The sequence below is a fragment of the Tiliqua scincoides genome, chromosome 8, assembly GCF_035046505.1.
Source record: "Tiliqua scincoides isolate rTilSci1 chromosome 8, rTilSci1.hap2, whole genome shotgun sequence".
Taxonomy (NCBI): Eukaryota; Metazoa; Chordata; class Lepidosauria; order Squamata; family Scincidae; genus Tiliqua; species Tiliqua scincoides.
In genome coordinates, this window is record NC_089828.1 from 33,535,422 (window position 1) to 33,562,444 (window position 27,023).

A 27,023-nucleotide genomic window follows, 5' to 3' on the forward strand; every position below is an offset into this window, starting at 1 on the left:
TAAATAAACATTTGCCCTTTCACCTTTCCCATGTTTTTAAATTGACCCGATCCCTAATAGGAAGTTTAGGGGTGGTTTGTTTTCTCCTTAAAAAAATAGAAATTACAATCTTACACAACAAGACATTCAATGCAAACAGAAGCGATTTCATGTTCCTAAGTCTATAAACTTTTCCCCCCAGAAAACTTGTCCATACCATAATGTGTGTGTCTGTGTGTAGTGTTTAACAAGCAAATGCTTTCAATTTCCTTTGCCTTTCATCCAAAACATTAAAAACAACATAAAACAGATTGCAGTTTTGTATATTTCTCTTTTCCACCAACATTCACAAGAATAAATATATTAACCAACATTTTTCTTTTCATACACAGTGTGAGGGTTCTAGAGGTGATAAATACACATCTAAGCGTCCATTTTTTTAAAAGTTTATCTTTTTTACATCTATGCATATAGATGTATTTATATAGAACTATATATTAGATTCTCATTTGGGAAAAGAGTAATTCCTCGCTGTTTGGTTTCATACGCCACACTCTTCCTGCAGGCCTCAGAAATTTCATGCCCTCACCACTGGAGGTTTTGGTCATTCCTCACTGTGGCTTTCTCTTATACACTGGCAGCAGATATCCAGTCGTATCTTTTGTGCCATGAAGACTAGAAACTTGGATTTGTGTGGTTTGCCAACAACTGAAAATCAGTTGACTGGGTTTTGTGCTAGGAACCAGATTCCACATTTGGGGGATGTGAAGATGGGGGTGCAAAGTGCCCAACAGCCTTCAATTTCCCTTCCTCCTCCTCCTCCTCCTCCTCCTCCTCCTCCACCTTATTGCTCAGAGTCAGTCAGAGTCAGACTGGACACCACTGGGTCCAGTTTCTGAGTTCTTGAAACTCTAATGGCACATCTCTACTCAGAACACATGTCAGTTTTGTACTGGTTTAATTGCTATGGCTTGGGAACTGTAGTTTGGCAACAGTGAAGCAAGTTTTTAGTTAAGATACCCCTAAGTCCCCTTTCCTAAGGTACAAAAAGCCTTGGGCTTTCTTGGGTCAAGAGAATGCCTTTTAAGGCTGCAATCCTATTTATACATACCTGGGGTAAGTCCCATTACCTACCCTAGGAGTAAGTAAGTAATGGGATTTACTTCTGAGTAGACATGCATAGGAGAGTCAGTTTTAACTCTTCTACGCATTGGGGGTAAATGTTTTCATCAATTTGTGCCATTTTATGTTTCTTATATTTTTTCTACAAGAAATGGGTGGAGTGTTCTGTAGTTAATTTTCCATGCCCATCCAACATCCTGGCATTTAAAAAGATGAAAATAAATATTCAGGAATTAAAAGGGCACTAGGGTCAGTTTGTTTCAATGTCTGAACTGAAGCCTGCCACAAATCATGATTTGGTGGTAACAAAACCCATTTGAAGCCAGTTTGTTCCTCGTTACATCTGAATTCCCAGACCACTGACACACCATTCCTCTTCCTCAAGAATGAATTTACAAAGCCATGCAGATAGGAAGCAAAGGGGACACGCAGCACCAAACCCTGGCCTGAATGTCTGGCAGTACAAACTGTATTCTACATTGCTCTTGAACTCTGCTAATAGTATATGTGAATACAACAAAAGGTGGAAATCAATCAGTACTGTTTCTTTAATCCATACTTAAAGGACAGGGCTGGACCATTTAGGTGGCTAACTGAGGTTGCTAAGCAGTGTCATGCCTGGTTAGTACTTGGATGGGAGACCACCTAGGAATACTGGGTGCTTTAGGCTTATACCATAGTCTTTCGAGACTGAAGGTTGCCAACCATGCCTCAGGTGATGGACTGATTGAGGACATCCACTTCTGTCCAGCCATTCACCTCCACCACACTTCCTCCTCCAGCTTCCTGGATTTGAAACAGAAGGGTAGAGGCTACAGCATGCCAGCAGACACTTCTTCCACCCTGTTCTTCACTTCTATGTCAGAGCAGGAGGAGGAGAAGTCACTGGATGGTGCATCACTGTTAATAATACACTCCAATAATGGTGTTAATAATACACTCCATTTCAGGCACCAGAATGTCTTGGACTGGCCCTGCTCCAGGAGCTTTAGACTTAATTATCACAAGTTTTGTGACCCCCTCAAGGGTTAACACCTGTAAATCCCTTGTGCCATAAACAATAACTCTTAATACAAAGTTGCATTTTTTTTAAAAAACACAATACATTTAATTAGAGATTGTCAAATGCATTTCACAGTTGCCAGCTTTTAAGCTATGACTAGTTTGGGGTCTATGTCACCCAGATACCAGATTGGTAAAGTGCTTTGTCTTTCTTTTTGTTGTCTCTTTTTTTTCTTCTTCAAACAAGCATAGGAATGTTTAGTGTGTAGTGTAGACAGGCCCTTACTCAACAGGTAACAAATCGGTCTTTCTTGATGTAAGGTGTTTCCTGGCCCTCAGGATGAGTGAAACAAAAACACTAACTATACCTGTCCCTGTGTGTCGAGTTCAGCCGATGCCATCGGTCCTCTTTACTGAAAAAAGGAGGTGGGTGGCTTTTCCTTGTGCCTGTGAACATAGCAGTACACCCACCTCTACAACATTTGACAATTCTGTCTCCCCCTTCCAGATGGAGTCCAGGGCTGAACAGTACAACTCAAAAGTAGCATTCAGTTTTGTGTTTTTTTCAAGGCACAACCCAGCGTCAATGAAAAATGGCAGAACTGACATTTCGACACCACACAACTTCGCAACTGGATAAGTTTTGAGAAGGATATTTTTTTTAAAACAAACAGAAAGAAGAAGACCACAATTCCTCCACACAGCTAAACGCTTCCATGGAGAACAGCAGTAACCATAAGCTGGGAACAAACAGCTGTTGAGGCAACTGATAAACACAAGCAAATCTGAAAATAATCAAGCAACTAGTCTTTTCTGGAACAGCATCGTCTGTCCTTCCCCCAGCTGTACAGTATGGGTATTACAAAGTCAGGGCTGGTCCAAGACCTCGTGGTGCCTGAGGTAGTCAGCCAAATGTTCCCCCATCTTGTGCAGCAGCACACCAAAAAGGAAAAAGGGGAATGGAGCAGCAGAGGTGAGCACCAGGCTAGAGTGCCTCTGACACTCTAGCCCAGGGATGTCAAACTCATTTCATACAAAGGGCCTAAGTTAGCATTTGTGGTGCCTGCTGAGGGGCGGAAGTGACATCATTAAGCAGAGACATCACTAAGCAGGTGATGGCCAGAAATAAGCACATTGCGGTGATGTAGCTGGAAAGGGGGCAGAGCACTCAGCCTGGCAGGGAGGTGGGCGAGTGGCCCCTCCCTTTGGAGCCATTCCTGGCGGGGGGGGGGCAAAACGGAGCCCACTAGTGCTCTGGAAGGCCTTTTTTCATTGCTTTATCTCAGGGGTCTCCAAACCGCAGCCTGGGGGCCATATGCGGCCCACGGCAAGCCTCTATCCAGCCTGGGGCGAGCCTGATCCTCTGAGAGCCTCTGGCTCAGTTGACCAAACACAACTGAAGTTGTGTGCGCTTTGGGCTGTGTTGGTGTTTGGAGAAACCCTGGACATTTGAGCCCATTTATTCATTCATCTAAGTTCCATCTTCAGTGTATTTATTTAAATTTTATATTTAATTTCTTTTTCCGGCCCTCGACACTGTGCCAAATGTTTGATGCGGCCCTTTGGCTGAAAAGTTTAGAGACCCCTGATTTATCTGACCGTGCAAGTGGAATGTTTAAAAAGCTTGCAATGTAGGCAGGGCCTTTTCTACAGAACAGACACCCCGTGGAAGTACCAATGTTCTGAGAAAGGTTCCACATACTCCGCTGCAGGCAAGTAGCAACACCACATTCGCTTGGTCAATTTTCCCCACGGCTGCATCAATTTTACTCTTGTGGCTCAGCATCTTTTGCCATCCAAGTTACCAAATATGGGATGGTGACAAATTCCTCATTGAGAGACAAAAGTGCCAAACATAGTGGCTTCCTCTTGCTTTTGAAAAACAGGAAACTGGGATGCACATCACAGAGCCTGCAGCTCCTGAACATATTTGCCAACCTTTCTGTCCATGTTGAGAATTAGAAACCTGCTTTATTTTTTGTTTGCTTGTTTGTTAATGAAGATAGTCTTGGATATCTGAATGTTGTGCCAGATACTAAATCCTACATAGAATTCTACATGCATGAAATCAGAGACGAGTCCTCCCCCCTTGGAAATAATATATACATCTGAATCCCCTTGTCCTATCCCATCCTAGAAAGATGCCTTGGTACCCTCAGGGCAAAGGCCATACCTCAGTGGTAAAGCACCTGCTTCGCATGCCAAAAGTGCCAGGTTTAGTCCTTAACATCTCCAGTTAAGAGGACCTCAGGTAGCAGGCTTAGGAAAGGCCCCTCTCTGCTGAGACCTTGAAGAGCTACTGCCAGTCAGAGCAGACCATAATGGGATTGAACAACCAATGGTCTGACTCAGCAAAAGGCAGTTTCATGCGCTCAGTTTCATACCCTATTAGCAGCATCATTTGTAATAAAGGAGCATATCAGAGATCTCCTTCAGGTTCTGCTACCCCTGTTTCTACTGGAGGGTCCAGCCCTCCTGGCTTGGACAGCCTCAGCTGTCTTATATCTCTGTACAAAATTAACCAAAAGGCTCCCCAAATGTGCTTCTCCTCTACTCCAGGCCAGTACTTGGAGGCCAATTACTTGGAGACCCATCAGATTCCATCCCTCCGATTGAATGGGTCTATATAGTCACCTTTTCATAGCACATCCAGTGTTGTTAGTATTTAAACCAAAAGGAACAGCAGCAACAAAAATCTACACATTACATCAAAAAGGTTGGATGTAAATTGTGGTTTGTGGGTGGATGGCAGCTGGCCACCGTCTCTGCAGGTTTTCTGGGTGTGCTCGATGTGTCAGGGGAGACATGTGCACCTCTGGATCATGCGTGCAACGAGGGATGGGAAGTGCGACCACACTACTTACCAGAGTCACTTCTCAACTGAATGTCATTTCACATTCATTTCGCCATACTGGCAAAAGAGTCCACGTGTGGGTCCTTCAAGGTGCAATTACATTCAATAGCGACAGCAGACCACAGCGAGAAAGGAAGGAAATCCAGACCTGAAAGCCTCGTGTTGGTCATTTGGTTTTAAAAAAAGAACCTCTCAGGTTTTTTTCCAACCCACCCTCCACCAGCCTCCAAAGTTTTGGTCTGTGTTCTGATTGGTGCTGTGGATCACAACCACTGCCTCAAGTGTCTTAGCTTTCCCGAGGGTCACTGTAGTGGTGCTCCGAGTTGAAGACCTCTTTGTAAAGGGGAGGGAAGTTCATGGCAGTCTCAGGATGGACAAGACGGAAAAATTCCAACTTATCCAAGTGTAGGTTGCAAATTGTCTTCATCAGAGGCAGTTTGGAGACCATCTGCAAGAAAAGAGAAGGCCAGTTCAGAGAACATGTGGCATGTTCGGAAGGGAGCCTGGACGATGGCGAAGCTGAGAAGTCAGCAATCAAGTCTCTTGATCATGACTGACCAGAAGAAGAAGCAACTCATCTTGTGATCATTTTTCCCACTCATACTTTCAATGTTGGGTGAATGCGCCCCCTTGTGGTATGTTTTACCACATCTTAAAAATAATTTAAAAGAACACCTGCACCTCATCTTTGGGACTTTTTTAATTTAGAAAAAGAAATGATGACTCAGGGTGGATAGAACAGAGGTTTGTAAAATTTGCCATAGTGTGAAGTAACTGGATGGAGAGAGAGACTTTACTCTCTAATACTAGTACTTGGTGTAATTCAATAAAGTTGATGGGCAGTAGATCAGGGCAGATGAGGAAACCCCTTGACACACAACATAAAATTAATTTATGGAATTTGCTACCACAATAGTAGCAAATGGCCACTGACTGGCCACTGTGGTAATGGCTACTGACTTTGATGGTTTTAAAGGGGGATTAGAAACATTTACAGAGGAAGGTGGGTCTATCAATGGCTTTGATTCATGTTGGCTATATTGAACTTCCATATTCAGGGGCAGTATAGCTGGCCCATCCATGAGGCCAATTAAGGCGGTTGCCTCAGGCAACACTGGTGGGGGGTGCCCATCTTGGTCCACCTACTAGCCTGCACTGCTCCTCCTCCTCCTTTCTAGAAATTTGAGCTAGAACACTGAAGAGTGCGAGGGACAGAGACTGGCACATCATTGGGTAAGAGGGGCAGCATTTGGCATGCCACCTCAGGTGGCAGGGGGTCTTGAACTTATCCTGGGGTGCAATACACCTCTGATGCTGTATCAGATGCTGGGAAGCACCAGTAGGAGAGGACTATTGCCTGCATGCCCTGATTGTGGACTTCCTGAAGCATCTGGGTTGCCATTGTGGGAAATAAGAAAGCTAAACTAGGTGGACTGTGGTGCTGACCCAGCAGGGCTCTATTTCTGTTCAAAGGCTACAGTCCTTCAGTAAAGCTGACCACATGGAGGTGTCTTCACACAAAAATATAAAACAAAGGAAAATAACAGGGAAAAGAAACCACTCAGTCACTATAGTCCACATCCAATCAGAAAGGTAGAACAGATTTTAATACAGTGATACCTCCCATAACAGATAGCTATGTTCCCAGAAAGTTGAGTCTTTATGAAATAGTGCCATAGGAGACATTGTTGAAGATGAGTCAGAAAACTGGCACTGATTGACCCTGTGCAGCCCAAAATGCACTGCTCCAATTGGCTACCATAGTAGTCAATCATGTCCGAACAAAGAGCATTGTAATGAATCGGTACTAAAGGAAGCAGCTTTATGGAAGGTATTATTGTACTGATCAGATATTCAGCAGCCAATCAAGGGGTGTCAGTACTATATACCAGGGCTGCTCAAACTCTGGCCCGCAGGCCACTTGTGGCCCGCATGGGGTCCCCAACTGGCCCCCAGGGGGTCCCCCCATCTGCAATGGGCACTCGGCCCTCACCCCAGCCTGCGCTGGCCCGACACACGAGCTCCATGTTTTGCTTTCCCTTGCTGCCGCTGAACTCAATGGCAATGAAAGAAAGATAAGCCCAGCAGCCACGCAGGGTCTTTTACAAGGTAAAAGGGAAGGTAATGCAAGACTTGCGGGTCTCACGTTACTTCCCACTAAAGACCCTGCGCGTGTCTTTCCCAACCTTGCCGATGGGCAGGATGCGCGTGGAGCTAGTGGGGGACGATTTGGAGATGGGGAGAACACAGGGGAGAGAGAGAACCCATGAGGGAGGGAGGGAGGGAGGGAGGGAGAGGGAGGGCTGGCTGGCTGGCCAGCCAGACAGAAGCACCTGCTGCCCTAGCGAGCGAGGGAGGGCGCTTAGGTGGGCGAACAGGCAGGTAGGCGGGCAGCTGGGCGAGCAGGCAGTCAGCAGAGTGGATGGGCAGGCGAGCGAGCGGGCGGCCAGGCAGGAGCACGTGCCGCCCAAGGGGAGGCAGGGAGGAGGAGGGGGCAGGCGAGCGGGCAGGGGGCAAGGAGGGGGCAGTGAGTATGTGTCTGAAAGGTTGAAAGATCCCCCCATTTGTGTGCGTGAACGGGATTACGAACCGGCTGGCTGATAGATAACTTATGAACTGGCTGGAAGATCTCCCCACCCCTTTTATGTGTGTGAATGGGATTATGAACTGGCTGGCTGGCAGATCACTTATGAACTGGCTGGAAGATCTCCCCCCCACCCCTTTTTATGTATGTGAATGGGATTATGAACTGGTTTGAATTCATTCATTCTCCATCTCTAATATATAATATAATATATTGAGTCTCTAATATATTCATTTATGTAAATTTATTCAAATTTAAATGTAAAATAATTTTTCAGCCCCCCCCCCCCGACACAGTGTCAGAGTGATGATGTGGCCCTCCTGCCAAAAACTTTGAGCACCCCTGCTATATACCAAAATGAATTCAAACTTATGCTTCCCCACCACTGCCTCAAGGAACCTTGGGAATGGCAACACACTTTCAAGCATATTTCTGTAGCCATACGGTCTGGAAACTTGGTGTTGGTTCAAAAATGCTGGAGATCCTCAAGAAGCCTAATTCTGTGTTTTATCTGCCAAGAACAAGTGATACCAGCTGGGAAGTATTTATAATTAGGCAGGCATTGATTCGGGAGGATTCACCATAATTGTGGTGGAAGGCTAAGAATGAGTAGACATATCAGGGTGCATTAAACTCCTTCTTGTCTAGATTTAAGGCCCAAGGGACTGCTAATCATTCCTTTGCTAAAGCCCAAGGGAGTGCTAATTGGGTTTGCTTCAGGTTGAACTCCATGAGATGGAGGAATGTTCTCTAGAGACAAAGAAACACCCACAGAAAACCCCAGTGAGCTGTTGATAGACACAACAGATAGCTTGCCCTGCTTCCTTCTCTTTTAATTGTTACTGGTGTTGATGACGCCAGCATGACACACTTTAGGTAGGGGAGGTAACCTCAGAAGTACACTTGGTGAATGCTGCATTCCCCGTTATCTTTACAAATCTAAGTCCTGAGAGGCAATCAAAGCTTGGCTAATTAATTCTGTTTGCATAATAGTTTCCATTATTTGATGAAAGCTGGCAGCAGCTGAGAAACTGAGCTACAAAACAGGATGTCCCCAGTTTAAATCTCACATCAGCCATGAATGCATTAGGTGGTCTTAGGCAAGCCATTCCCTCTCAGTCTCAGGCTGCAGTCCTAACCACACTTTCCTGAGAGTAAGCCCCACTGAACAAAATAAGGCTTACTTCTGAGTAGACCTGGTTAGGATTGTGCCCTTAGGCTGCAATCCTATCCACATTTTCCTGACAGTAAGCACCATTGAACACAATAGGAATGACTCCTGAATAGACATGCATAGGATTGTGCCCTTAGTCTTCCCCATGTGTAATATGGAGAGAACAACACTTACCTACTTTACAAGACTACTGTAAGGCCCTCACTGAGATACCACATGGGGAGTGCTATATAAACACTGTTCTTACAGTATTCTTTTGGGGTAAGATCTACTTGTGTCTCTTAGGGATTCCCATCCTATGGAGCCTTGAGTTTCATGTGTGCTCACACACATGCTTACAATTGTACTTACCTTTGAGAGTCTATCTTCGCTGGAGTTTTTCTTCTGGATCTCGTGCTGCAGAGCAAAATAGATCTTATCCTGGAGTTTCTGCACCTTCTTGGACTCCAAGAGCCAGGGTCGCTCTAAGAAATAAAATTTCTTATTCAACATTGCTTAGTCAACTCAGCCAACATTGCTCAGATTGTAAGCTGATGCAAAAAATGAGTGAAAAATTACAATGCTGCCCCTTTGAGCAAGGGGAGTGTGTCAATGTCCAGCTAGAGTGGTCTGGATGTAAGGAGAAAGTCCATCAGGGAAGCCAGGGTGGACATTCCAGGAATGACTCCATCTCTACCTGACAAGCCATTCAGTTGGAAGAGCCCAGCCAGAGTCCTCAACTTTACTGAGCCAGGTGAAATCCTCAACCAAGTTGGTAGGTGTAATACACCATCTGGCCATTGGCAGTGGTGGTGTTGCAACGCAAAAGATACTAGCCCAGCAGTTCTCTTCTGCAAGCGCACTGCAGTGACACAGAAAGCAAAGCCCATTTCGGGAGGAGTTTGATGGTAGAGCACAAGCTTTTGACAGCAGAACATCTCACATCAGGGCTGGTCCATTCATGAGGCCAAATGAAGCAGCTGCATCAGGCAGCAAATGGGGAGGCACCTATATCTGCCTGCCTGCTTGCCTCCACTGCCCCTCGTTTTCCTTCAACTTCCTGACTTGGAAAAAGAAGAGGGGGACAGAGAAGAAGAGGAACCATGGATGGGAAGAGAATGCTGAGCCAGAGCATTTGAGAGTGGGAATAACAGAGGCTAGCACATCTTTGGTTAAGGAGGGCAGCATTTGACATGCCGACTCAGGCGTAAGAAGGTCTTGGGATGGCTCTGTTCCACATTCACTCCAGTTAAAAGGATTTCAGATAGCAGAGCTGGGAAAGACTCCTTTCTGCTTGAGATGTTGGAGAACTGCTGCTAGCCAGAATAAAAAACAGTGTCCTAGAGGGAGCTGGAAGCCCCAGGAGCACCAACCTTACAAAAAACAGGAAGAAGCAAACAGGAAGCAACAAGGTCACCAGCATGCTGGCTAAGAGTTCAGAATGGCCCTGTTGCAACAGCCAATTGCCCAACTATATCAGTGCTGTGTTGAGAATCTCTGATTTCCCCGTTTTATTTTTTTTGACCTTCCTATTCCTTAGGGTGGCTCTTGTATGAGTTCAGCAACCTGAAGGGAATGTTGAGTCACTTCAAGGTAGCAACCATTACTGCTCTGTTGCTGCTATTAACAGTTCACCCTTCTTCTCTTTCCCCCAACTGACCGGTAAACAAAAGACTTGGCTTTTAGTTACCTCACTGAACTTATGAAGCCCCTCCTCCACCAATTGCCAAGAGCAGGAAAGTCAGGGGTTCAAGTTTCACTCTCCCCCCAATATCCAATCCCATAGGTCAGTGGTTCCCAAACTTACCCTGTTCATGGCACTCTTCTTTCACAGCACCCTGAGGTGGCAGTACTGTATCTTGGGAGGGCGAACCAGCCACCAGCACTCCCCCAACACCTCATATGATCTTGTGAGAATAGTGCAAGGTGTTGCGAGCACTATCTTGGCCCAGTTAAGATGGCGGAGCCTGGGAGTGCTGGGAAGAAGAGGCCACCTGGAACACCCTGGGGCACTGCAGCGCACAGTTTGGGAACCATGAACATAGGTTAAAACCTGGCTAACACCCTCAGGTTACAGAAAGTGGGAACCTGAAACGACCTCCCTTTGTGCACCTTTCCCAGTCTCTCATCCAAGCACTGCAACTATTGACTGGGGTCACCCACCAGCCCAGCCAGACATGAGTTTAAAGGCTACAATCCTGGACAACTCTGAGTACCTACCCAGTAAGCTATGGGTGGTGGCAGCAACTGCTGTCTCAGTCCAACAACTGTTTTGAGGGTGAAGTAGGAGCAGGGACATGGGTGCTGGGTGGTGCAAAATGCTAGGTACTGTGCCTGCCCTATCTCTATTGAGAGCTAGGGCCAGTGCTGCCTTTTTCCCCTCCGTCATGGCTAAATCACACACCTGGTGAGATCAAGACTGCTGCAGTGAACAGCGCCACCTCCTCATCTGAGAGCTGTAGCCGGCAAAGACTCCTCCCTAACTCGAAGATAGAGTTGACGAGGTCATCACAGCCTTTAGGAAAAACAAGAGGGGGCACATTAATGCACATTGAAGATGGTTTAAAATTGGTTTAATGGCCAGTGGCTCCCCTCCAAGGAACCCTGGGAGTTGTAGTTCTTTAACAAAGGATGTTCTTTAAACAAAGAATACAATTCTCAAAGTTCCTCAGGGAAAACCATGAGTAGAGGTGTTTGTTTCTGATGAGAAAGTTAGGATTGCAGCGGAAGTCTTACTGAACACAATGGGCATACTTCTGAGTAAAATAAATAACAGTGGTTTCAAACACCTCTACATGAGATTAACATCAGTTTGCAAGCAGGTAAAGGGTGGAAGGCACATATAAGATAAGGTTTGTTTTAAATTCTGTCATTATTTTAATTAAAATTTGGCAGGGAAGATTAGAGCTTAGCCATTTTACCTAAATGCTTGGTGTATTTTTTTAATTGTCTGTATCCTTTCATGAATTGCAAGTTCCCTTGCAATTCATTGTCTAAAATTGCTAGGTTCTCTCTTTGCTACAGAGAGAGGGGAGATACTAGTTCTTAAAAATAAATATATTCATACATAAACAGAAATGATAGAGAGGCAGGGTCAATTTGAACATGGCCTTACTGTGGTCTGTTGAACATACTTGTTTCCTTGAGTCAAAATCCAGTGTGCATGTGTATGGGGACAATGATTCTGCTGGTATGCAAGGGGCTAACTAGCTGTGCCACATGGTGATGAGCTGCAGGGAGGTAAGGTGGAAAGGGGTTGACTCCTCTTACTCACCCCCCTTGAGGTTAAAACTAGATCATCCCCATCCTCACAACTTATAAGTGAATGGGACAGCCATGTGATCAAAAATAACCATCAGCACGATTTGTTATTTCATGCTGCTGCTTTTATATTTTTTTAAGCTTTTCTTTTACAGGTGTGCACTACTTAATGACAGGGATACGTTCTTCAATCCCTGTTGTTATGCGATTAGGTCATTAAGTGAACATTCAGTCCAATCTATTGCCTTTGTTGTGTAAACAGACACTCCCTGCCAGACACTAGCTAACTGCACAGGCTACTGGAGATAGATTGCCTCTTCTCTGCATTAAGAGCCACTCTGTTGTATAAACAGACACTGTTGCAGGCTATGGGAGATCTTTATTGTGCATCTTTATTGTGCTTTGACCACTGTCATATATGTGGTCTGTCTTTAAATGAATGGTTGTTAAGCCTTTCACGCCTGTATTTTGTTAACCTTATGTTTTATTTTCTGTGTTTGTATTTAATGTCAGCTACCTTGTGCTCATTTTAACAGGGAGGGGCGGGGTAAACATTATTAAAATAAATAAAAATATGAATAAACTTGGATGTCAGCATCCTGCCTAGATTGGAAAACGCCTCTCACTGGCTCCTTACCAAGTGACTTGAACAGCTGCATCCCGCCGTATTTGCCCTCAAAGAGAACAGTGTTGTTTAGCGGATTGAAGGCCCGAATCATCCGAATGAGGAGGACCTCCAGGCAACCTGATGCAGACAAAGACACCAGCAGAGGAAGGAGAAGAGGAAGAGGAGGGGAAGGCATGTTTCCATCATACCAAGCCAAACCACCACACACGGAAAGCCATGTTTAAATTTAAACACCAATTTTTTAAAAAAAAAATGGTTTAAAATTTAATGTATATTTAAAATAAAAATAGGACCGTTTGGCAAAAGTTTAATAATACCGAAGTGTCCAAAAAGGAAAATGTTAATAATTTACCCCAAAAGACAGGAGGAGGTGGAAAAGAGGAAGATAAAATAATAAAAATGGGAGGAAGATAAGGAGAAGATTAGATTCACAGCTGTTAAGACTACAGAGATACTGAAAGGCAGGTAATTTTGTATCAACGGTTCTTTCTGAAATCCAGATTTTCATTTAGTTTTACTTCGATAAAGGGTTATTTGTACACCATGCTAAGTAGATGTGATTGCAACAAACCTGGTTTAAAAAAACTTTTTTTTTAATCAACATTTGCCTCAGTCTTCTGAAAAATATAGATATGAGCCCTTGGGGACAGAAAATATTTGCATTTGAAAAACACTCCCATCAGCCTCTCTGGACCCACAGGACAGAGCGGGATACAAGCATACTACATTTTTAAAAAGTCCATTAATTTTGTTTGGAGAAGGGCTTAACTCTACTCACACAATTTCCTGTTCATTGTAACTCATGCCAGTAAATGATATTGAAGGCTTGGGTTACACTTAAATCCCATTGAAATCTGTGGGACATTAGTGGTGTGATTAACAGCATAATCCTATGGATGGTTACCTAAAGGATGATCCACTATGGTCAATAGGGCTTACTTCCAAGTAAATGGGCACCTTGGGCCCTGTTATCTGGGAGTAAGTCTCATATGGCAGTGGGATAATTTATCTGTCTTAGAAAATCCAAACCTGGAATATATCCAAAAAAATCTGAGTTTAGCAGAATTTGCCTGGCTTCGTCATAGCTTTACCTGCTTTGAGGAGGATGATTTGGTCGTTCTGACAGAGCTCCATGAAGCCATCGATGCGTTTGGCAAATTCCACAACATACTGGATGGCATTGGAGATCTGCAAGGCGCACTGTTGCCACATGGCTTCGCAACTCTGAGAAAAGAGAAATGCATCTGTTGTGTCCTGGTGCCCAACAAATCTTCAAATGCTCCCCACACAGAGTTTACCCTGCTCCCCCCTTCCCCACCAGTACATAACAAAAGCAGTACACAACAGTACATCTCAAAATGTTCCATAGCTGTCAAAAGTGTGGGGCAAGCATGGCAATAGTCGCAGGGGTTTGTGTGGTCTAGCACCATTAGTTATACACCAGAACACACACACACACACATATATATAGGAATTATATTGAATTAACAGCACAAGCATATGCATGATGACACAGAAGTAAGTCTCATTGTGTTCAGTGGAGTTTACTCCCAGGAAAGTGCACATAGGATTGCAGCCTAACTATATTTAGTTGTTGTTGCTATTTCATAAGGACTTACAAGGGCTGCCCCAAGTGTAATGTGGTCCTTCACCATAATATTTCTGACTACAGGCTTGGTGCAAAAAATGAAGTTTGATCTGGAATATAATGCTCTCTTAACAAAATAAAATTTTGGCTTTTACACAGGAGGATAATTGCAAACTGAGAACACACTTGTGTGGTCCATTCAGATTAGGGTGGATAACACATCACCACACCCACTCTGTTGCCTAGAAGCCACTGCCAGAGAGAGGCAATACAGGCCATGGCCTACCTATGGCCTGACAACCATTGACACACCACGACTAGAAAGTGTCAGAGCACTAGCGTTGCTCTGTTGCCTAGTGACCACTCCTATTTAAAGCGTGCTACAGCCTCCACTAGAGGAGATGGCAGCTCCTGCAGGGCCTAGCAACTGCGGGAGCTCCACCACTGAGACATGCATGCTCAGCACGTGACCAATAAGATGAAAAAGGACCACAATGTGAACATCTGTGTAGTAGCCCAGGGAAGCAGTCCTGCTGGCCATGATAGCAAAATGAAACCTGCATGCAGAGTGGCAGTCTACCTCTGCTGGGTACAAACAATGGGGCATGGCTCTCTTCACTATGCCTGACTGATGGGATTCCTAGGCGGTATTTTGCAGAACTGCGCTGAGCCACTGCGCCAGACTAGATGGGCATTTGATCCAATCAGGCAAGGCAATCTCTGTATATACATATATGAATGTTGGTCGGTCTGTGGAACTCCTTGCCACAGGATGTGGTGCTGGCATCTAGCCTAGACGCCTTTGAAAGGGGATTGGACAAGTTTCTGGAGGAAAAATCCATTATGGGGTACAAGCCATGATGTGTGTGCGCAACCTCCTGATTTTAGAAATGGGTTATGTCAGAATGCCAGATGCAAGGGAGGGCACCAGGATGCAGGTCTCTTGTTGTCTGGTGTGCTCCCTGGGGCATTTGGTGGGCCGCTGTGAGATACAGGAAGCTGGACTGGATGGGCCTATGGCCTGATCCAGTGGGGCTGTTCTTATGTTCTTATGTAATGGTGGAAAGGAAACATACCTTGCTCTGCATGCTCCGGGTCTCCTCTTGTGAGTACAGTGTCCAAGCTAGCCTCTTCAGCTCATCACTGCTATACTGGGATGTCTCTAGGTGCGATTTGACCACGTTCTGGGCTAAGCGCTCTGGCAATGCAAGGAGAGCATTCTGCTCACACACACAATCTTAAGGCTATCTTCTCCTTTCAGCACCCAAATCTTCCCCTTCCCAGCCCTATTTGTTTTAGCTCTATTGAGAATAGGTCCTTGGAAATTCAGGGTTTTAATGGGAAATGCAAAAGCAGGATTCCAGGGGTAAACAAAGTCGAGGGCTGCAAATCAATTCAAAGGCAGGAGACAAAAATGCAAACGTGGCCAGCAACTGGAACTAGAAGCATGTAAGAGCCAGAGTGACAATCTATGAGACAGAGATAAAAGCTAGCAGCTTCTGTAAAGGCTAACAACCACCCTATGCTCCTTAGGAGTGAAAGAGATTAGATTCTCATAAGCAGCTGGAATACTAACCAATCTCCATCACTGAAATGTCCGAAGCCAATTGGCTGCTCTCTAGAGGGCCATGAGGAAAGAGTCCAGGTTCTAGCATAAGCTCATAGATGGACTCTTGCTTAATGAACTTGGCATCACTGACATCAATACTGGACTGGTCAGGCGATGGCTGGGCTGAAGTCAGGAGGTCAAGGTTGTAGTAAGTGCTGTTCCCTTCGGGGGTCAACGGGAAGTCAAAGAGGAAGCCGTCTGACAGCATGGAGATGTCATCCAGGTCACTGCTCATGCTGGTGGTGTAGACCCGCGACAAGGTCTCCGAGTCATCCTTGGTTCCACCACCCTGCTCCTGGCTCTGTTGGTGTTTCTGGACCTCAGCATAAAGACTATCCCGCTGCTTCTTAGACATGCGGCCAAACTTCACCGCTGTGGTGCAATATGGGTAAAGGAACAGGGAGAAGTGGAGCATTAGAGCAAAAGTAAAGTCCTTAATGGATCATCCCAGCATGGCTATCTCCCTGCCTTCAGATCGCCAACCCTAAAACTTACATCCCTGGTGATTGGCTTGGCGGATCAACATATCACCCAATACTCTGCTTCTGGTCCATATCTTGTTCCCCAAACCTGTTCTACCATGCCAACCTTAAATTCCCAACTCTCCAAGCACTGCGTATCCAGATAAACATGGGACTCACCATCACGGGACATGCCCAATGCCAGGCATTTCTGCAAGCGGCAATGTTGACACCGGTTACGGTTGGTCCGATCAATGAGACAGTTCCTCTGTCGTGAGCAAGAGTAGGTGGCATTGTTTTGTTGGCTTCTACGGAAGAATCCCTGCGGAGAGTCAAGATGGTAAAATATTAATGATTTACGTGTGCGTATTGACAGAACACTGCAAAAAAAGCAATCTTGATTATCATATACATACGGTTGCATCAACATTATTTTTGTATGGTGTTTCACCAATGTTCAGGAACAGATGTATGCACTGATAAAACACAACACACAGGAAAAATCTTGGCATAAAGCCACATGAAGATTGCTTTTTTGCAGTGCTTTATCAATCAATTTATCCATTTGCAGTGCTTCATCAATAATAGCAAAGTGCAAAATTCCAAAACAGAAAAAAACAGAACAGAAAACAGAAAAAAACAGAAGTGCCCTCACCCCTGTTTCTGTGATTGTTAATATGATTTGCCTTAGTTTGCTTTGAAAATCTATAAATTGTTGGTGCACTTTTCACTGTGTGTGTGGCATGGATTTGCTTCTAGATAGCAGCCTGATCTGTTAGCTGTTAGCTCTCCACCCCCTTCTCTAACCAAGCTCATTCCTTTGGACTCACTTTGCATCCTTCACACGTGATGACTCCGTAGTGAATTCCTGAAGACTTGTCCCCACATATCTTACAGGGAATAACTTCTATTTGTGCTGCAGAAGGGATGAAGAAAAGAAGGGGGGGGGAAAGAGAAGGACAACACCCCACACTGTTAATGTTATGCCTTAAAAAGGGTTGTTCTTTTATAATTAAACCGCTCTTTTCCATTCTGCAAAAAGAAGGAAACAAAAAAAGAATGTATGCATTGATACATTGTCATCACTGTACATGCTGCCTGTTAAATTAGAGGAATTCTGGACTTGGTTTGGGTGCTGGGCCTCGCAGCAGCACCCAAGACACACACTCTCTCTCAGCCCAACATAACTCACAGGGCTGTTGTGAAGATAAGCTGGCAAGGGTGGGGAGAGGTATGCATGCATGCTGAGCTCCTTGGAGGTGGTGTGGGATACATATCTAAATAAAACTATGCCAAAGGACTGGATCATTTGAGATGTGTCATAACCAGTACCAATTAATATCGATAATACTACTACTACTAGTAATAATAATAAATCACAGTCCTTTAGCAGCCTTCAAAGGCACTTGGTCAAGTCCAACAGAAAGATGACTGCAATTCCATGCACACCCAGGAGATGACACTGAGATGTTGCATTGGTTTAACAGCACAACAAAGAATTTCCCACTGTGCCTTTGTTTTGTGAGGGGGGAGAGTAAAACTATTCCCTATTTTTCTCTGAATCTACGGTCACCAGCCCCTTTCAAAAAAGCAAAAGAACAGGGTTAGGGCCTCCAAAAGGTCCACAAGGGATTGCAACTCACTGGCACAGCATTGTTTCATGTGCAGAAGGTCCCAGGGTCAACATCTGGCATCCCCAGGTAGAGCTGAGAAAGATTTCTGACTGAAACCCTGAAGAGCTGGAGCAATGGTCTGGCTCAGGCAAAGCAGTTTCCCTACATAATGGGCAACCCAATCCGAACCTGAACAGGCAAGGCCGACTTTGAAGACGGAGAGAACACAACTCTGAGTAAGGGCACTTATGTCCCCTTACTCCAAGTAAAGCACCACAATGGGGCACCACAAAATTGTTGGCACAGATCCAAGCAGCCTGGTGTAATGCCAGCCTGCTTGGGCAAAGGGTTAGAATTTGGCCTAAGTGCTGGAGTCCAGTCCCACCCTCCTCCCAGGTGTGAACTGCCCACCGGCTGTCCTCCCATCGGCCCTCACCCAGCCGCAAAGTGACCCAGTTCCACCCGCCCCTGCACTCCTCAGCCCCACGTGCTGGCTGCTCTCAGCTGGCGCAACCTTATGGCATGTTTGCGACAGTCCCAGGCTGAAAGTCCCAGGCAAGTCCAGCTGAAAGAGCACTCTGGATTGTACTCTCCTGCTATCAGGAGACTGCAATCCTAAGCACACATTCCTCAGAGGACGCTCTATTTAACACAATGGGACTTACTTTGAGTAGACATGCATAGGACTGCACTGTAACTTTAGTGGCTGATTTGGGGTATTGGAATGCTCTTTTTCTTCTGTGGTGGCATTTAGGGACAGATAGTAGTGGGGAGGGCATATTAGGTCTTGCCACCATGGATCCTTGCCACCAAATCAACATAGGTGGATGAAGGAGAACAAGATGGAAACTCTATCCTCATTGTATAGCACTAGCAGGACTAATTATTAAACCTAAACAAGGTGAGAATCAAGTTGGTTTGCCAGCCCTCTGGTAATGAGTAGCAGAAGCTAAATGATGGCTCTATTAAATCCAAAAAAGAACTGAAATCAGAGAATGAGAAGATCTTTTACATAAGCAGACTGAAACATGACTTTAAACGGGATGTTTAGAACGGTGAATTTTCTGTAAGTCTCCTTGAGTCATCTTGGAAAGACAATGTATAGATACTTCAAAAATAAAGAAAATGTATACAATGGGCACAACTGACGAACCACAAACCAGATGTTCAGACAAAGTACCTTAATCTAAAAGAAGTGGTATGTGGCAACAATGGGTATTTGTACAAATCATGAGGACTAGTTAGGTGCTTTCACACACAAATCATGAACAACAACTTGCTGTATCTGGAAACAAACTGAAAACTGCAGTTCTTGGAAATCCAAAGGCCTTTCTGCACAGTTTATTGAAAGCGCAATATACAGTCATGTTTGTTAGGTTGTGGGGGGAGAGGGTGATCCAACCATCCCATCCCTCTGCAATATTTCTATGGATGCAGTGCTCTTTGTTGTCTTAGTATTAAGATTGTATCACTGTCTGTCAAAAGGGCAGACCCTACTCTGTGGTGACACCATTTTCTGGTTTGTGACCATTTCACCCAGTGACTAAGACCACTGACAACAATTGCAGGTGACGGATAGCTCACGTCAAAAGTGGCATTTACTGCCATACTCTGGTAGTGACTGGTACTTGGTTGCTCATCCACTGTCACCAATGCCTGGCTTGCACTGTCCTATACAGAGTCAAATCACTGGTCCATCCAGCTCAGTACTGTTTCCTTCAGCGGGTAACCAGGAACATGCCAAGGATTCAGGTGGAGAGGGGCCTTTATTAGCCCTGCTACCCAAGATTCTTAGGTGCCAAGTATGTGCTCTTTTGCCAGTGAGCTATAGTTCCCTCCTTCCATTGGCTTCCAGCTGTGCTATGATTACAACTACTTCAAGGTTCTAGTCCTCATTGACAAGCTTTCCATCATTTATCTTTTATTTAGCAGAGGGAGAGTAACTGGCCCAACTCACCCCAGCAGTGTCTTTTCTAGTGGCTGTCTGCTGGTGTTGCATCTTTTTAGATTTTGAGCCCTTTTGAGACAGGGAGCCATTAGATATTTGATTTTCTCTGTAAACCGCTTTGTGAATTTTTTGTTGAAAAGCGGTATATAAATACTGTTGTTGTTGTTGTTGTTATCTCCCAACTTCTTTTTCACTTTTACCTTACTCCTTGGCATTCTACAAAGTCTCTGTTGTTGTTGTTGTTGTTGTTGTTAATATTGTTGCTGTTAATATACCACTTTTCAACAAGAAGAGTTCACAAAGTGGTTTTTTCCTTTCCTACACGACACCACTGACCTTTTCATCACACCTGCCTTAGGGCTCAATCCTATCAAACTTTCCAAAGCTGGTGCAGCCCTGACCAAAGGGAACACACATTCCCTTACCTTGGGGATACCTCCTTTCCCAACACTGGAAAATGGGATCGGATTTGGCCCTTAGTGCCTTATGCTTGGAACAGCAGAAGGCACTGGTTTCTGGGTTTTCTCTCCTCAAACCCCATTTCTTAAAACTGCTACTGAATCAACCTAGACCAGGGTTTCTTAAACTGTGGGTCGCAAGCCAATTTCAAGTGGGTCCCCATTCATGTCAATGTGTATTTTATTTTTAATATATTGATGTTACCATGGTATGTGACTGTATTTGGGGAAATGTTGCAGATTTGTACTTTTAACAGGCTAAGTGTATGAATTTAACAAATGGGGTTTACTATCAGGTAAGTGTGGATAAGACTGCAGCCTTTGGGATGTTTGGGGATTTAAAAAAAAACAAAACAGATCAGCAACTGCTTGGGAGGGTTAGGGGGGTTCTATATTTTGAATAAATTTTTAAACTTATTGTAAACTTTTAATTTACTTACAGTGCAATCCTGAGCTGCATATGGGTTGGCGCAAGTCCCTTGTGCTGGCCCAGGAGGGTTGCAAACTTGCCATAAGGCACATTTGTGCCTCAGGAGTTGACAAGGTTGGTGCACAGAGGTGTGCAGGCCTGTGGAGGCTGACACAAGCCTCTGAGCCGATGGAGGCAGCAAGTCTTGTGTCAGCCCACCTGGGCCAGCCCACCTGGGCTGACACAAGGCTCTGGGGTGGGCGGGGAGGAGGCAGGAGGGAGACATTTCGGGGCGGGGGGAGGGTGGGCAGTGGGCAGCCATGGGGGCAGGTGGGTGAGAAAGGGGAGCCGGGGCTGGGATCAAGCAGTTACCCCTGTTCCCAGGGAGTTCGGAGCAGCTTGAAACTGCTCAGCTCTCCTCAGACTTGTGCCACCTCAGCCCATAGGGGCCAGGGCGCCTTACCCAGGGGTAAGGGGAAACGTTTCCTCTTGCCTCTGGCTGAGCTGATTCTGGCCTTTATCCTGCGCCTCTTGGCTTGTTTGTTCCAGTGCAGGATAGGATTGAGCCCTTACTTAATTGATTTGACTTGATTTGTTTCATATGGAGGTTATTAAAAATTTTCATGCAGTAGTCTCATTTTCCATTTGTTTCTTTAAAGGACAACTTGGAAATACGGCTGCTCCACCTAGCAAGAAAGCCTGGCTATTGCCTCAGGGACCTTGCCAACTCCTGGAGCCGGCTCCTGATTAAACCTTGCAGCACTGGTTTCTTGGAAACGAAGGAGGAAAAGATTGAGCGACAACATCCTCTAATACAGAGCTGGCACACTTCAGTCTTCCCTGTTGGGGATGCAAGTTTATGCAACACAGAAAGAATTTTTTGACTGGGACTCCTTCCAATCCAGGGCTCCCTGGGTCTGCCTTTTAAAGTTCTTTCTTCGTGTCCTGAAAGCACTTTAGGTCAAATCGTCCCCCTTTGAGGAAATCCTACATCAAAGACCGGCGGACCCTCAAATCTGGAGGGGGGAGAAGTCTAAGGAAAGAATGATGTTGATGGAATGAGTAAGATGTGAGGGGCAGAGACCTCTTTTGTTTACATTACTCCTTAAAGTAGCATAGAGAGCATTTGGGGGCAAGAAAAAGACAATTAAGGGATCTGACGAAGGTTTATAAACTATGAACGGTGTTGAGATAGAGAAAGATTTTTAAACTCTTGTAATGCTAGAATGAGGTGATTTTTACCAAACAAACTGACTTTGCCATAGTGGATAAAATCACATACTACTTCATATACTGTACTACACAAACATACAAAACACAAGCAGCCCATTCCCAATCAGTGCTGGTGTAGCGGGGCTGTATCCTGTGCTGGTTAGAAGCAGGCTGAGGAGTCTACTCAGGATAAGGGGATATTTGCCCCCTTATGCCATGTAAAGCCCCAGCCAGCCCAATGGGGCTACTCAGATCTGTGCCAGCTAAACAGCTAGCACAAGTCTTTGAAGTCTGTGTCGGGGGGGAAAGACTTGGGAAGAGGGCATAGGATAGGGCGTAAGCTTGCTTCACTGGTTGCATACCCTCCCAGGTCTGATCTGCCTCTGTTCCATCCTCCCCACCAGAAACACCCCCTCTCCACCTATGCACTGCACGGAACAGTTCTTACCTGCTCCAGTGGCCGCAGCTTTGGATTCAGTACCATCGGGATGGCACAGGCCTTCCCACCAGCGGAGCTTGTGCATGAGTTGTCGCAAACGTGCTTTACAGCACATTTGCAACACTCTAGTCCAGTGCACTGGCTGCTGCCAGTGTAAGGTAGGGTTCAGATTGTGCTGTGAATTAACTTTTGGAACACTCTGCCACAAGGTATGACAATTATCTTCATTTCAAAGGCCTTAAGAAAGGATTAAACCTGCATTTGAATTGCAGGGGGGCTAGAAGGCTTCCTTATCTCCCTTATCTTTTGCATCTTTAGCTACTGATTTTAGAAGGCTAGAGCAGCCATAATTTGTCTAATTGGGGTGAATCAGGGAGGGTCTTGAGCAGTAGTTCCCAAACTGTGAGCTGTGGCTCCCTGGGGAGCCACGGAAACCAGCCAAGGGAGCAGTGGAATTCTCATGAAAATCCCACCACCCTATACAGTGTATAAGATTGTAGCCCTAATGGGAAGCTGTGGCCAGTGGCCCAGTAAGTCAAGGCAGCCAGCCGCCAGTTGAAAAAGTTTGGGAACCACTGGTCTTGAGGATTATAATCATTAATTTAAATTGCTAATCATTATTTTAAACTCTTAAACTATTGCTTTACTGTTTGGTTTTTATTGTTACCTTTTTCTTATTATTGTGCATTTAAGAGTAAAGTTACTGTCAAACACCATGTCTCAGTTTCTTCAGCACATTGAAAGGAACAGCTCCCTACCTATAATTCTAACCTGAATTACATTTTTAAAAGAAACAATTATTCTAGCCTCAGCTTTGCAAGAGAGACTTTCCCTGCTATTGTATGTTGTTGCTGCTGCTGCTGCTGTAGTCGTTGAGTACGAGTGATTCAGGCAAGAGGAAAACGGAGAGACTTTTAAACTGATTTCCTTCTCCTCCTCCTCTTTCTCCACAGAGACAACTCCTCCATTATGAGATACTTCAGTGGTTGCTATTTTTTTCCTGGCAGAACACTCTATTCCACCTTTTGCCTTGAGAAGCCTTGCACCCATTTTACAGTTGGTAGCACCAAGGCAGCAACAAAATCCACCTGCTCCGGTTGGAGTATACTCCCAAATTGTGAGTATATGCACACAGGAATTTCCCTGATTGTGGTTTCAAGGCTTTCATGCTCAGGGCCAGCCCAGTCATGAGGCCAACTGAAGCGGTCACCTCAGGTAGCAGGTTGGTGGGGGTGCCCATCTCTCTCAATCTACTTGCCTCCACTGTTCCTGCTTCTTCCACTCCCTGTGTTGAAAAGGAAGAGGGAAACAGAGAAGCAGAAGAAAGATGGAGGGGAGTACTGAGTGAGAGCATTGGAGAGTGGGAGTTAGGCAGAGGGTGGAGTGCTGCCTCAGGCACCATGAGGTCTTGGGCTGGCCCTGTTGGTGCTAAGCTGCAAGAGTGGAAACTTGGGTATATAATCAGTACAAAATGGCGTAGGAATGGTGTGAGCATTTTCTGTGTGAGCCCTGTGGTTTTTCATGTCTGGACATTTATTTAATGAATTTATATTAATGAACGCCTTTCCCAAATTATAAGGCGTCAAGGCGGCTTCCAATAAAAAAAATTATTCCATTAAAACAATAAAACATCTATACGAAATAAAACAGTGCCAAAAATCAAAATACTGCAACATATCTAAAATTAAGACATGAGTTGCACACAGATCCTGCGTAGTTTGGGAAACGGGAGGAGGTGAAAAGTCATCCAAACCCATAGAGATTGACTCCAAGTTGCCCAGAGGGATTAAACCAGAACAGTGAAACTTTTGATTTCTAAACACTCCAAACAATGCCACTCCAAACAGGGCTCACACAATTATTGCCCCTACCTGGACAGGTAGACTGCTTCTGAACTCGGAGGATCTTTTTTCTTTTTTTTCTTTTTTTACAAAATTAGTAGCAGTTGGTAGAGCAAAGAAGAGCCCTGCTGAATCAGACTGAAGTTCTACTTACCAATCCTACCCAACTTTCCAGCGCTGATGCAGCTTCAATGCAGCCCCACAGTAAGAGAACAAATATTCCTTTACCTTGAGTAGGCCTCTATGACTGCCCCTCCATCACAGGATGCAGTATGCGCCCTATTGACACAGCTGCATCAGCACTGGAAAGCTAGTTAGAATTGAGCTGTAAGTATGGCGTTCTGTTTCCAACAGGAATCTGCCAGATGCCTCTGGGAAGCCCCCAAGCCGGTCAATGAGACAACAGCCTCCCTGTTTGTACCCAGAAATTAATGTTTAGAGCCAGACTGCGCCGGAATATGGAGGTTCTACCAAACGAAGGGTGCAATCCTATCCTGCGCTGAAACAGGCAAGCCAAGAGGCTTGCGCTGTATCCAACACAGCACAGTGGCCAGAAGCAGCTTAGCCAGAGGCAGGGGGAAACTTTTCCCCTTATCCCTGAGTAAAGGCTGCTGGCACCTATGGGTCTCCTCGAACTTGCGCCACCTCTGGAGGTGGCACAAGTTCGAGGAGAGTGGAGTGGCTTGAAGCCGCTCCGTTCTCCATGAAATGGGGCTTGGGATCCGGCATAATTGCCAGATCCCAGCCCTGCCTCTCTGTCCTCATCCCCAGGGCCGCCCACCACCCACCCCTGCCCAGGAACACCTCTCTCCCATCTCCTTCCTGCCTCCCCCCCACCTACCTTTGCTGGGTTGGGCTGATGCAAGCCTCAGAGAGGAAGCCAGCACGGAGGCTTGCTTCAGCCTCTGCAGGCCGGCACTTCTCGGAGTGCCGGCCTTGCTTCCTCTCAAGGAGGCTCAAACGCTTATGGCACGTTAGCGACCCTCCTGGGCCAGCGCAAGGGACTTGTGCTGGCCCAAATCAATTCTAGGATTGCGCCCTAACATGGCTAACAGTCAATACACATTCATCCTATCTATCCAGGTAGACTGAACAAACAAACCCCAACCTGTCTTCCAAGGTCATTGATCATAATTTCTATAACATATCAACAGATCAATCTACTTGTTGCATTGTTGACACATCCCTGCCTTTCGAGGAGTTCAGAGAGACCCTGTGAGGTAGATTAGGCTGAAAGATTTCACCAATTCCATGGCAACTGTACCGCAATGGCTGTTGCACAACATATTTTATGATGCTGCCTGTGTGTGCATTACTAAAACTCAGCAAGGCAGGCAAATGATATCCCCATTTTACAGCTGGAGTAACTGAGGGCAGAAGGGAAATTTGCCCCAATTAGAGAGTCTGAGCAAGATTGGAAAACAGGTATCTTGTGGTTAGTATTACTCACCCTTTCTCTCAGGAGCTCAAGAAATATTCACAGGGTACTTCCCTGTATAGTCTCACAACAACCCTGTGAAGTAGGTTAGGCTAAGAAAAAATAAAGTCACCCCAAATCACTCAGCAAGTTTCATGGCTGAGCAGGAGTTCTCCCGAGGCCTAATCTGACAAGCCAACCCAGCAATTTTCAGCCTTTTTCATCTCACAGCACACTGAAGGAGTGTGTCAAGGTACACCATCAGTTTTTTTTACCATTGGCAAGGCACACTATACTTCTGGTTGGGGGTTCACACACTCCCAATGGCCCTACTAACAAATGACCCTCCCCCAAACTTCCATGGCATACTTGCAGACCATTCGTGGCACATCAATGTGCTGCGGTACAGTGGTTGAAAACTGCTGCTCTAACCACTTATAGTGCATTATTCTTTTGGGAGGAAAGATCCACTGGTTCTTTGCACTGCACTATACTACCTTTAAAAAATGCCTTTCACTTCTCTTCAAAGTGATCCTCAACCATTAGTGACCACAAATGAAAATCAACCATCAATGACCTTGAGCCATTAGTGACCACAAAGATAAAGTCAGGACGGGTGGCATTTATTCTGGTCTCTCTGAGTGCGTGGAGCATGAAGGGGTCTTAACAGCTTTCCTTGCACAAGGGATGTAGAAGGAGCATTCATGGGCAGCACTAGCGCTACTCCATGCCCCTCGTGACTCCCAGCCAATCAAGGTGCTCTGCTCTGTTTGCATAGCCTCCCATAGAGTTCCATGCCTTGGTCACGTCAGAGAGCCGCAGACTGTCAAGAACTGGCATTAACTGACTCGGAATTATTGAAAAGCATGATTGCGTGAGTAGTTTGTGGAACAATTTTGGTAGTTAGTAGGTCACCTTGCCAATTTTTTCCTCAAACTTTTTCCCCTTCTGTCTTCTCTCTCTCTCTCTCTTCCTGCCTCCCACAAGAAATTGAAACGTGATTGCAGCAGTCCCAGAGAAGAGGAGAAGGCTGGCAATTACCATTAAGGCATGCAGTTCCCCTCCTGCTTTTAAACATTGCTTGCCCAACTTCCCTCCAAAGCTCATTGTTGTTGTTGTTGTTGGCACAGAGGGCCTGAAATCTCACAGGGTTATATAACCACCATCTGCTAAACATATCGCTGACGTCGGAGCGGGATCCAGAGGGAGGAGGCCCACATCAGCCGTACTTGCCCATTGGACCGCCGGGCCTGGTTGTTGACTCAGGGGCAGGTGCCGTTGGCCACTGGGCCTGTCTGTCAAGCTTGTGCCAAGCTTGTGAAGTCATTCTGCCCTAGTGACATACTTTCTGCCTTTAATATAACTTAACTATGCGCTTGTGTAACATGTTTAACCCCTCAGCAGCCAATATAAGCTATTTCTAATGCTTAATTCAGTTTGCACAG

General features: G+C 45.4%; 1 protein-coding gene across 1 annotated transcript in view; it reads right to left on the reverse strand.

Annotated features, from left to right (window-relative positions):
• Nucleotides 1-849: 849 nt before the first annotated feature.
• LOC136658845 (nuclear receptor ROR-beta-like) overlaps nt 850-27,023 on the reverse strand; it is a 44,189-nt gene continuing 18,015 nt past the window's right edge. Inside the window, exons 2-10 of the mRNA XM_066635750.1 lie at nt 17,072-17,157; nt 16,422-16,563; nt 15,748-16,152; nt 15,248-15,369; nt 13,675-13,807; nt 12,593-12,700; nt 11,099-11,209; nt 9,067-9,179; nt 850-5,405 (exon numbers count right to left, since the gene is read on the reverse strand). Coding sequence (XP_066491847.1) covers nt 5,244-5,405; nt 9,067-9,179; nt 11,099-11,209; nt 12,593-12,700; nt 13,675-13,807; nt 15,248-15,369; nt 15,748-16,152; nt 16,422-16,563; nt 17,072-17,157 — 1,382 coding nt within the window. The 3' untranslated portion in view covers nt 850-5,243. The remainder of the gene's footprint in view (nt 5,406-9,066; nt 9,180-11,098; nt 11,210-12,592; nt 12,701-13,674; nt 13,808-15,247; nt 15,370-15,747; nt 16,153-16,421; nt 16,564-17,071; nt 17,158-27,023) is intronic.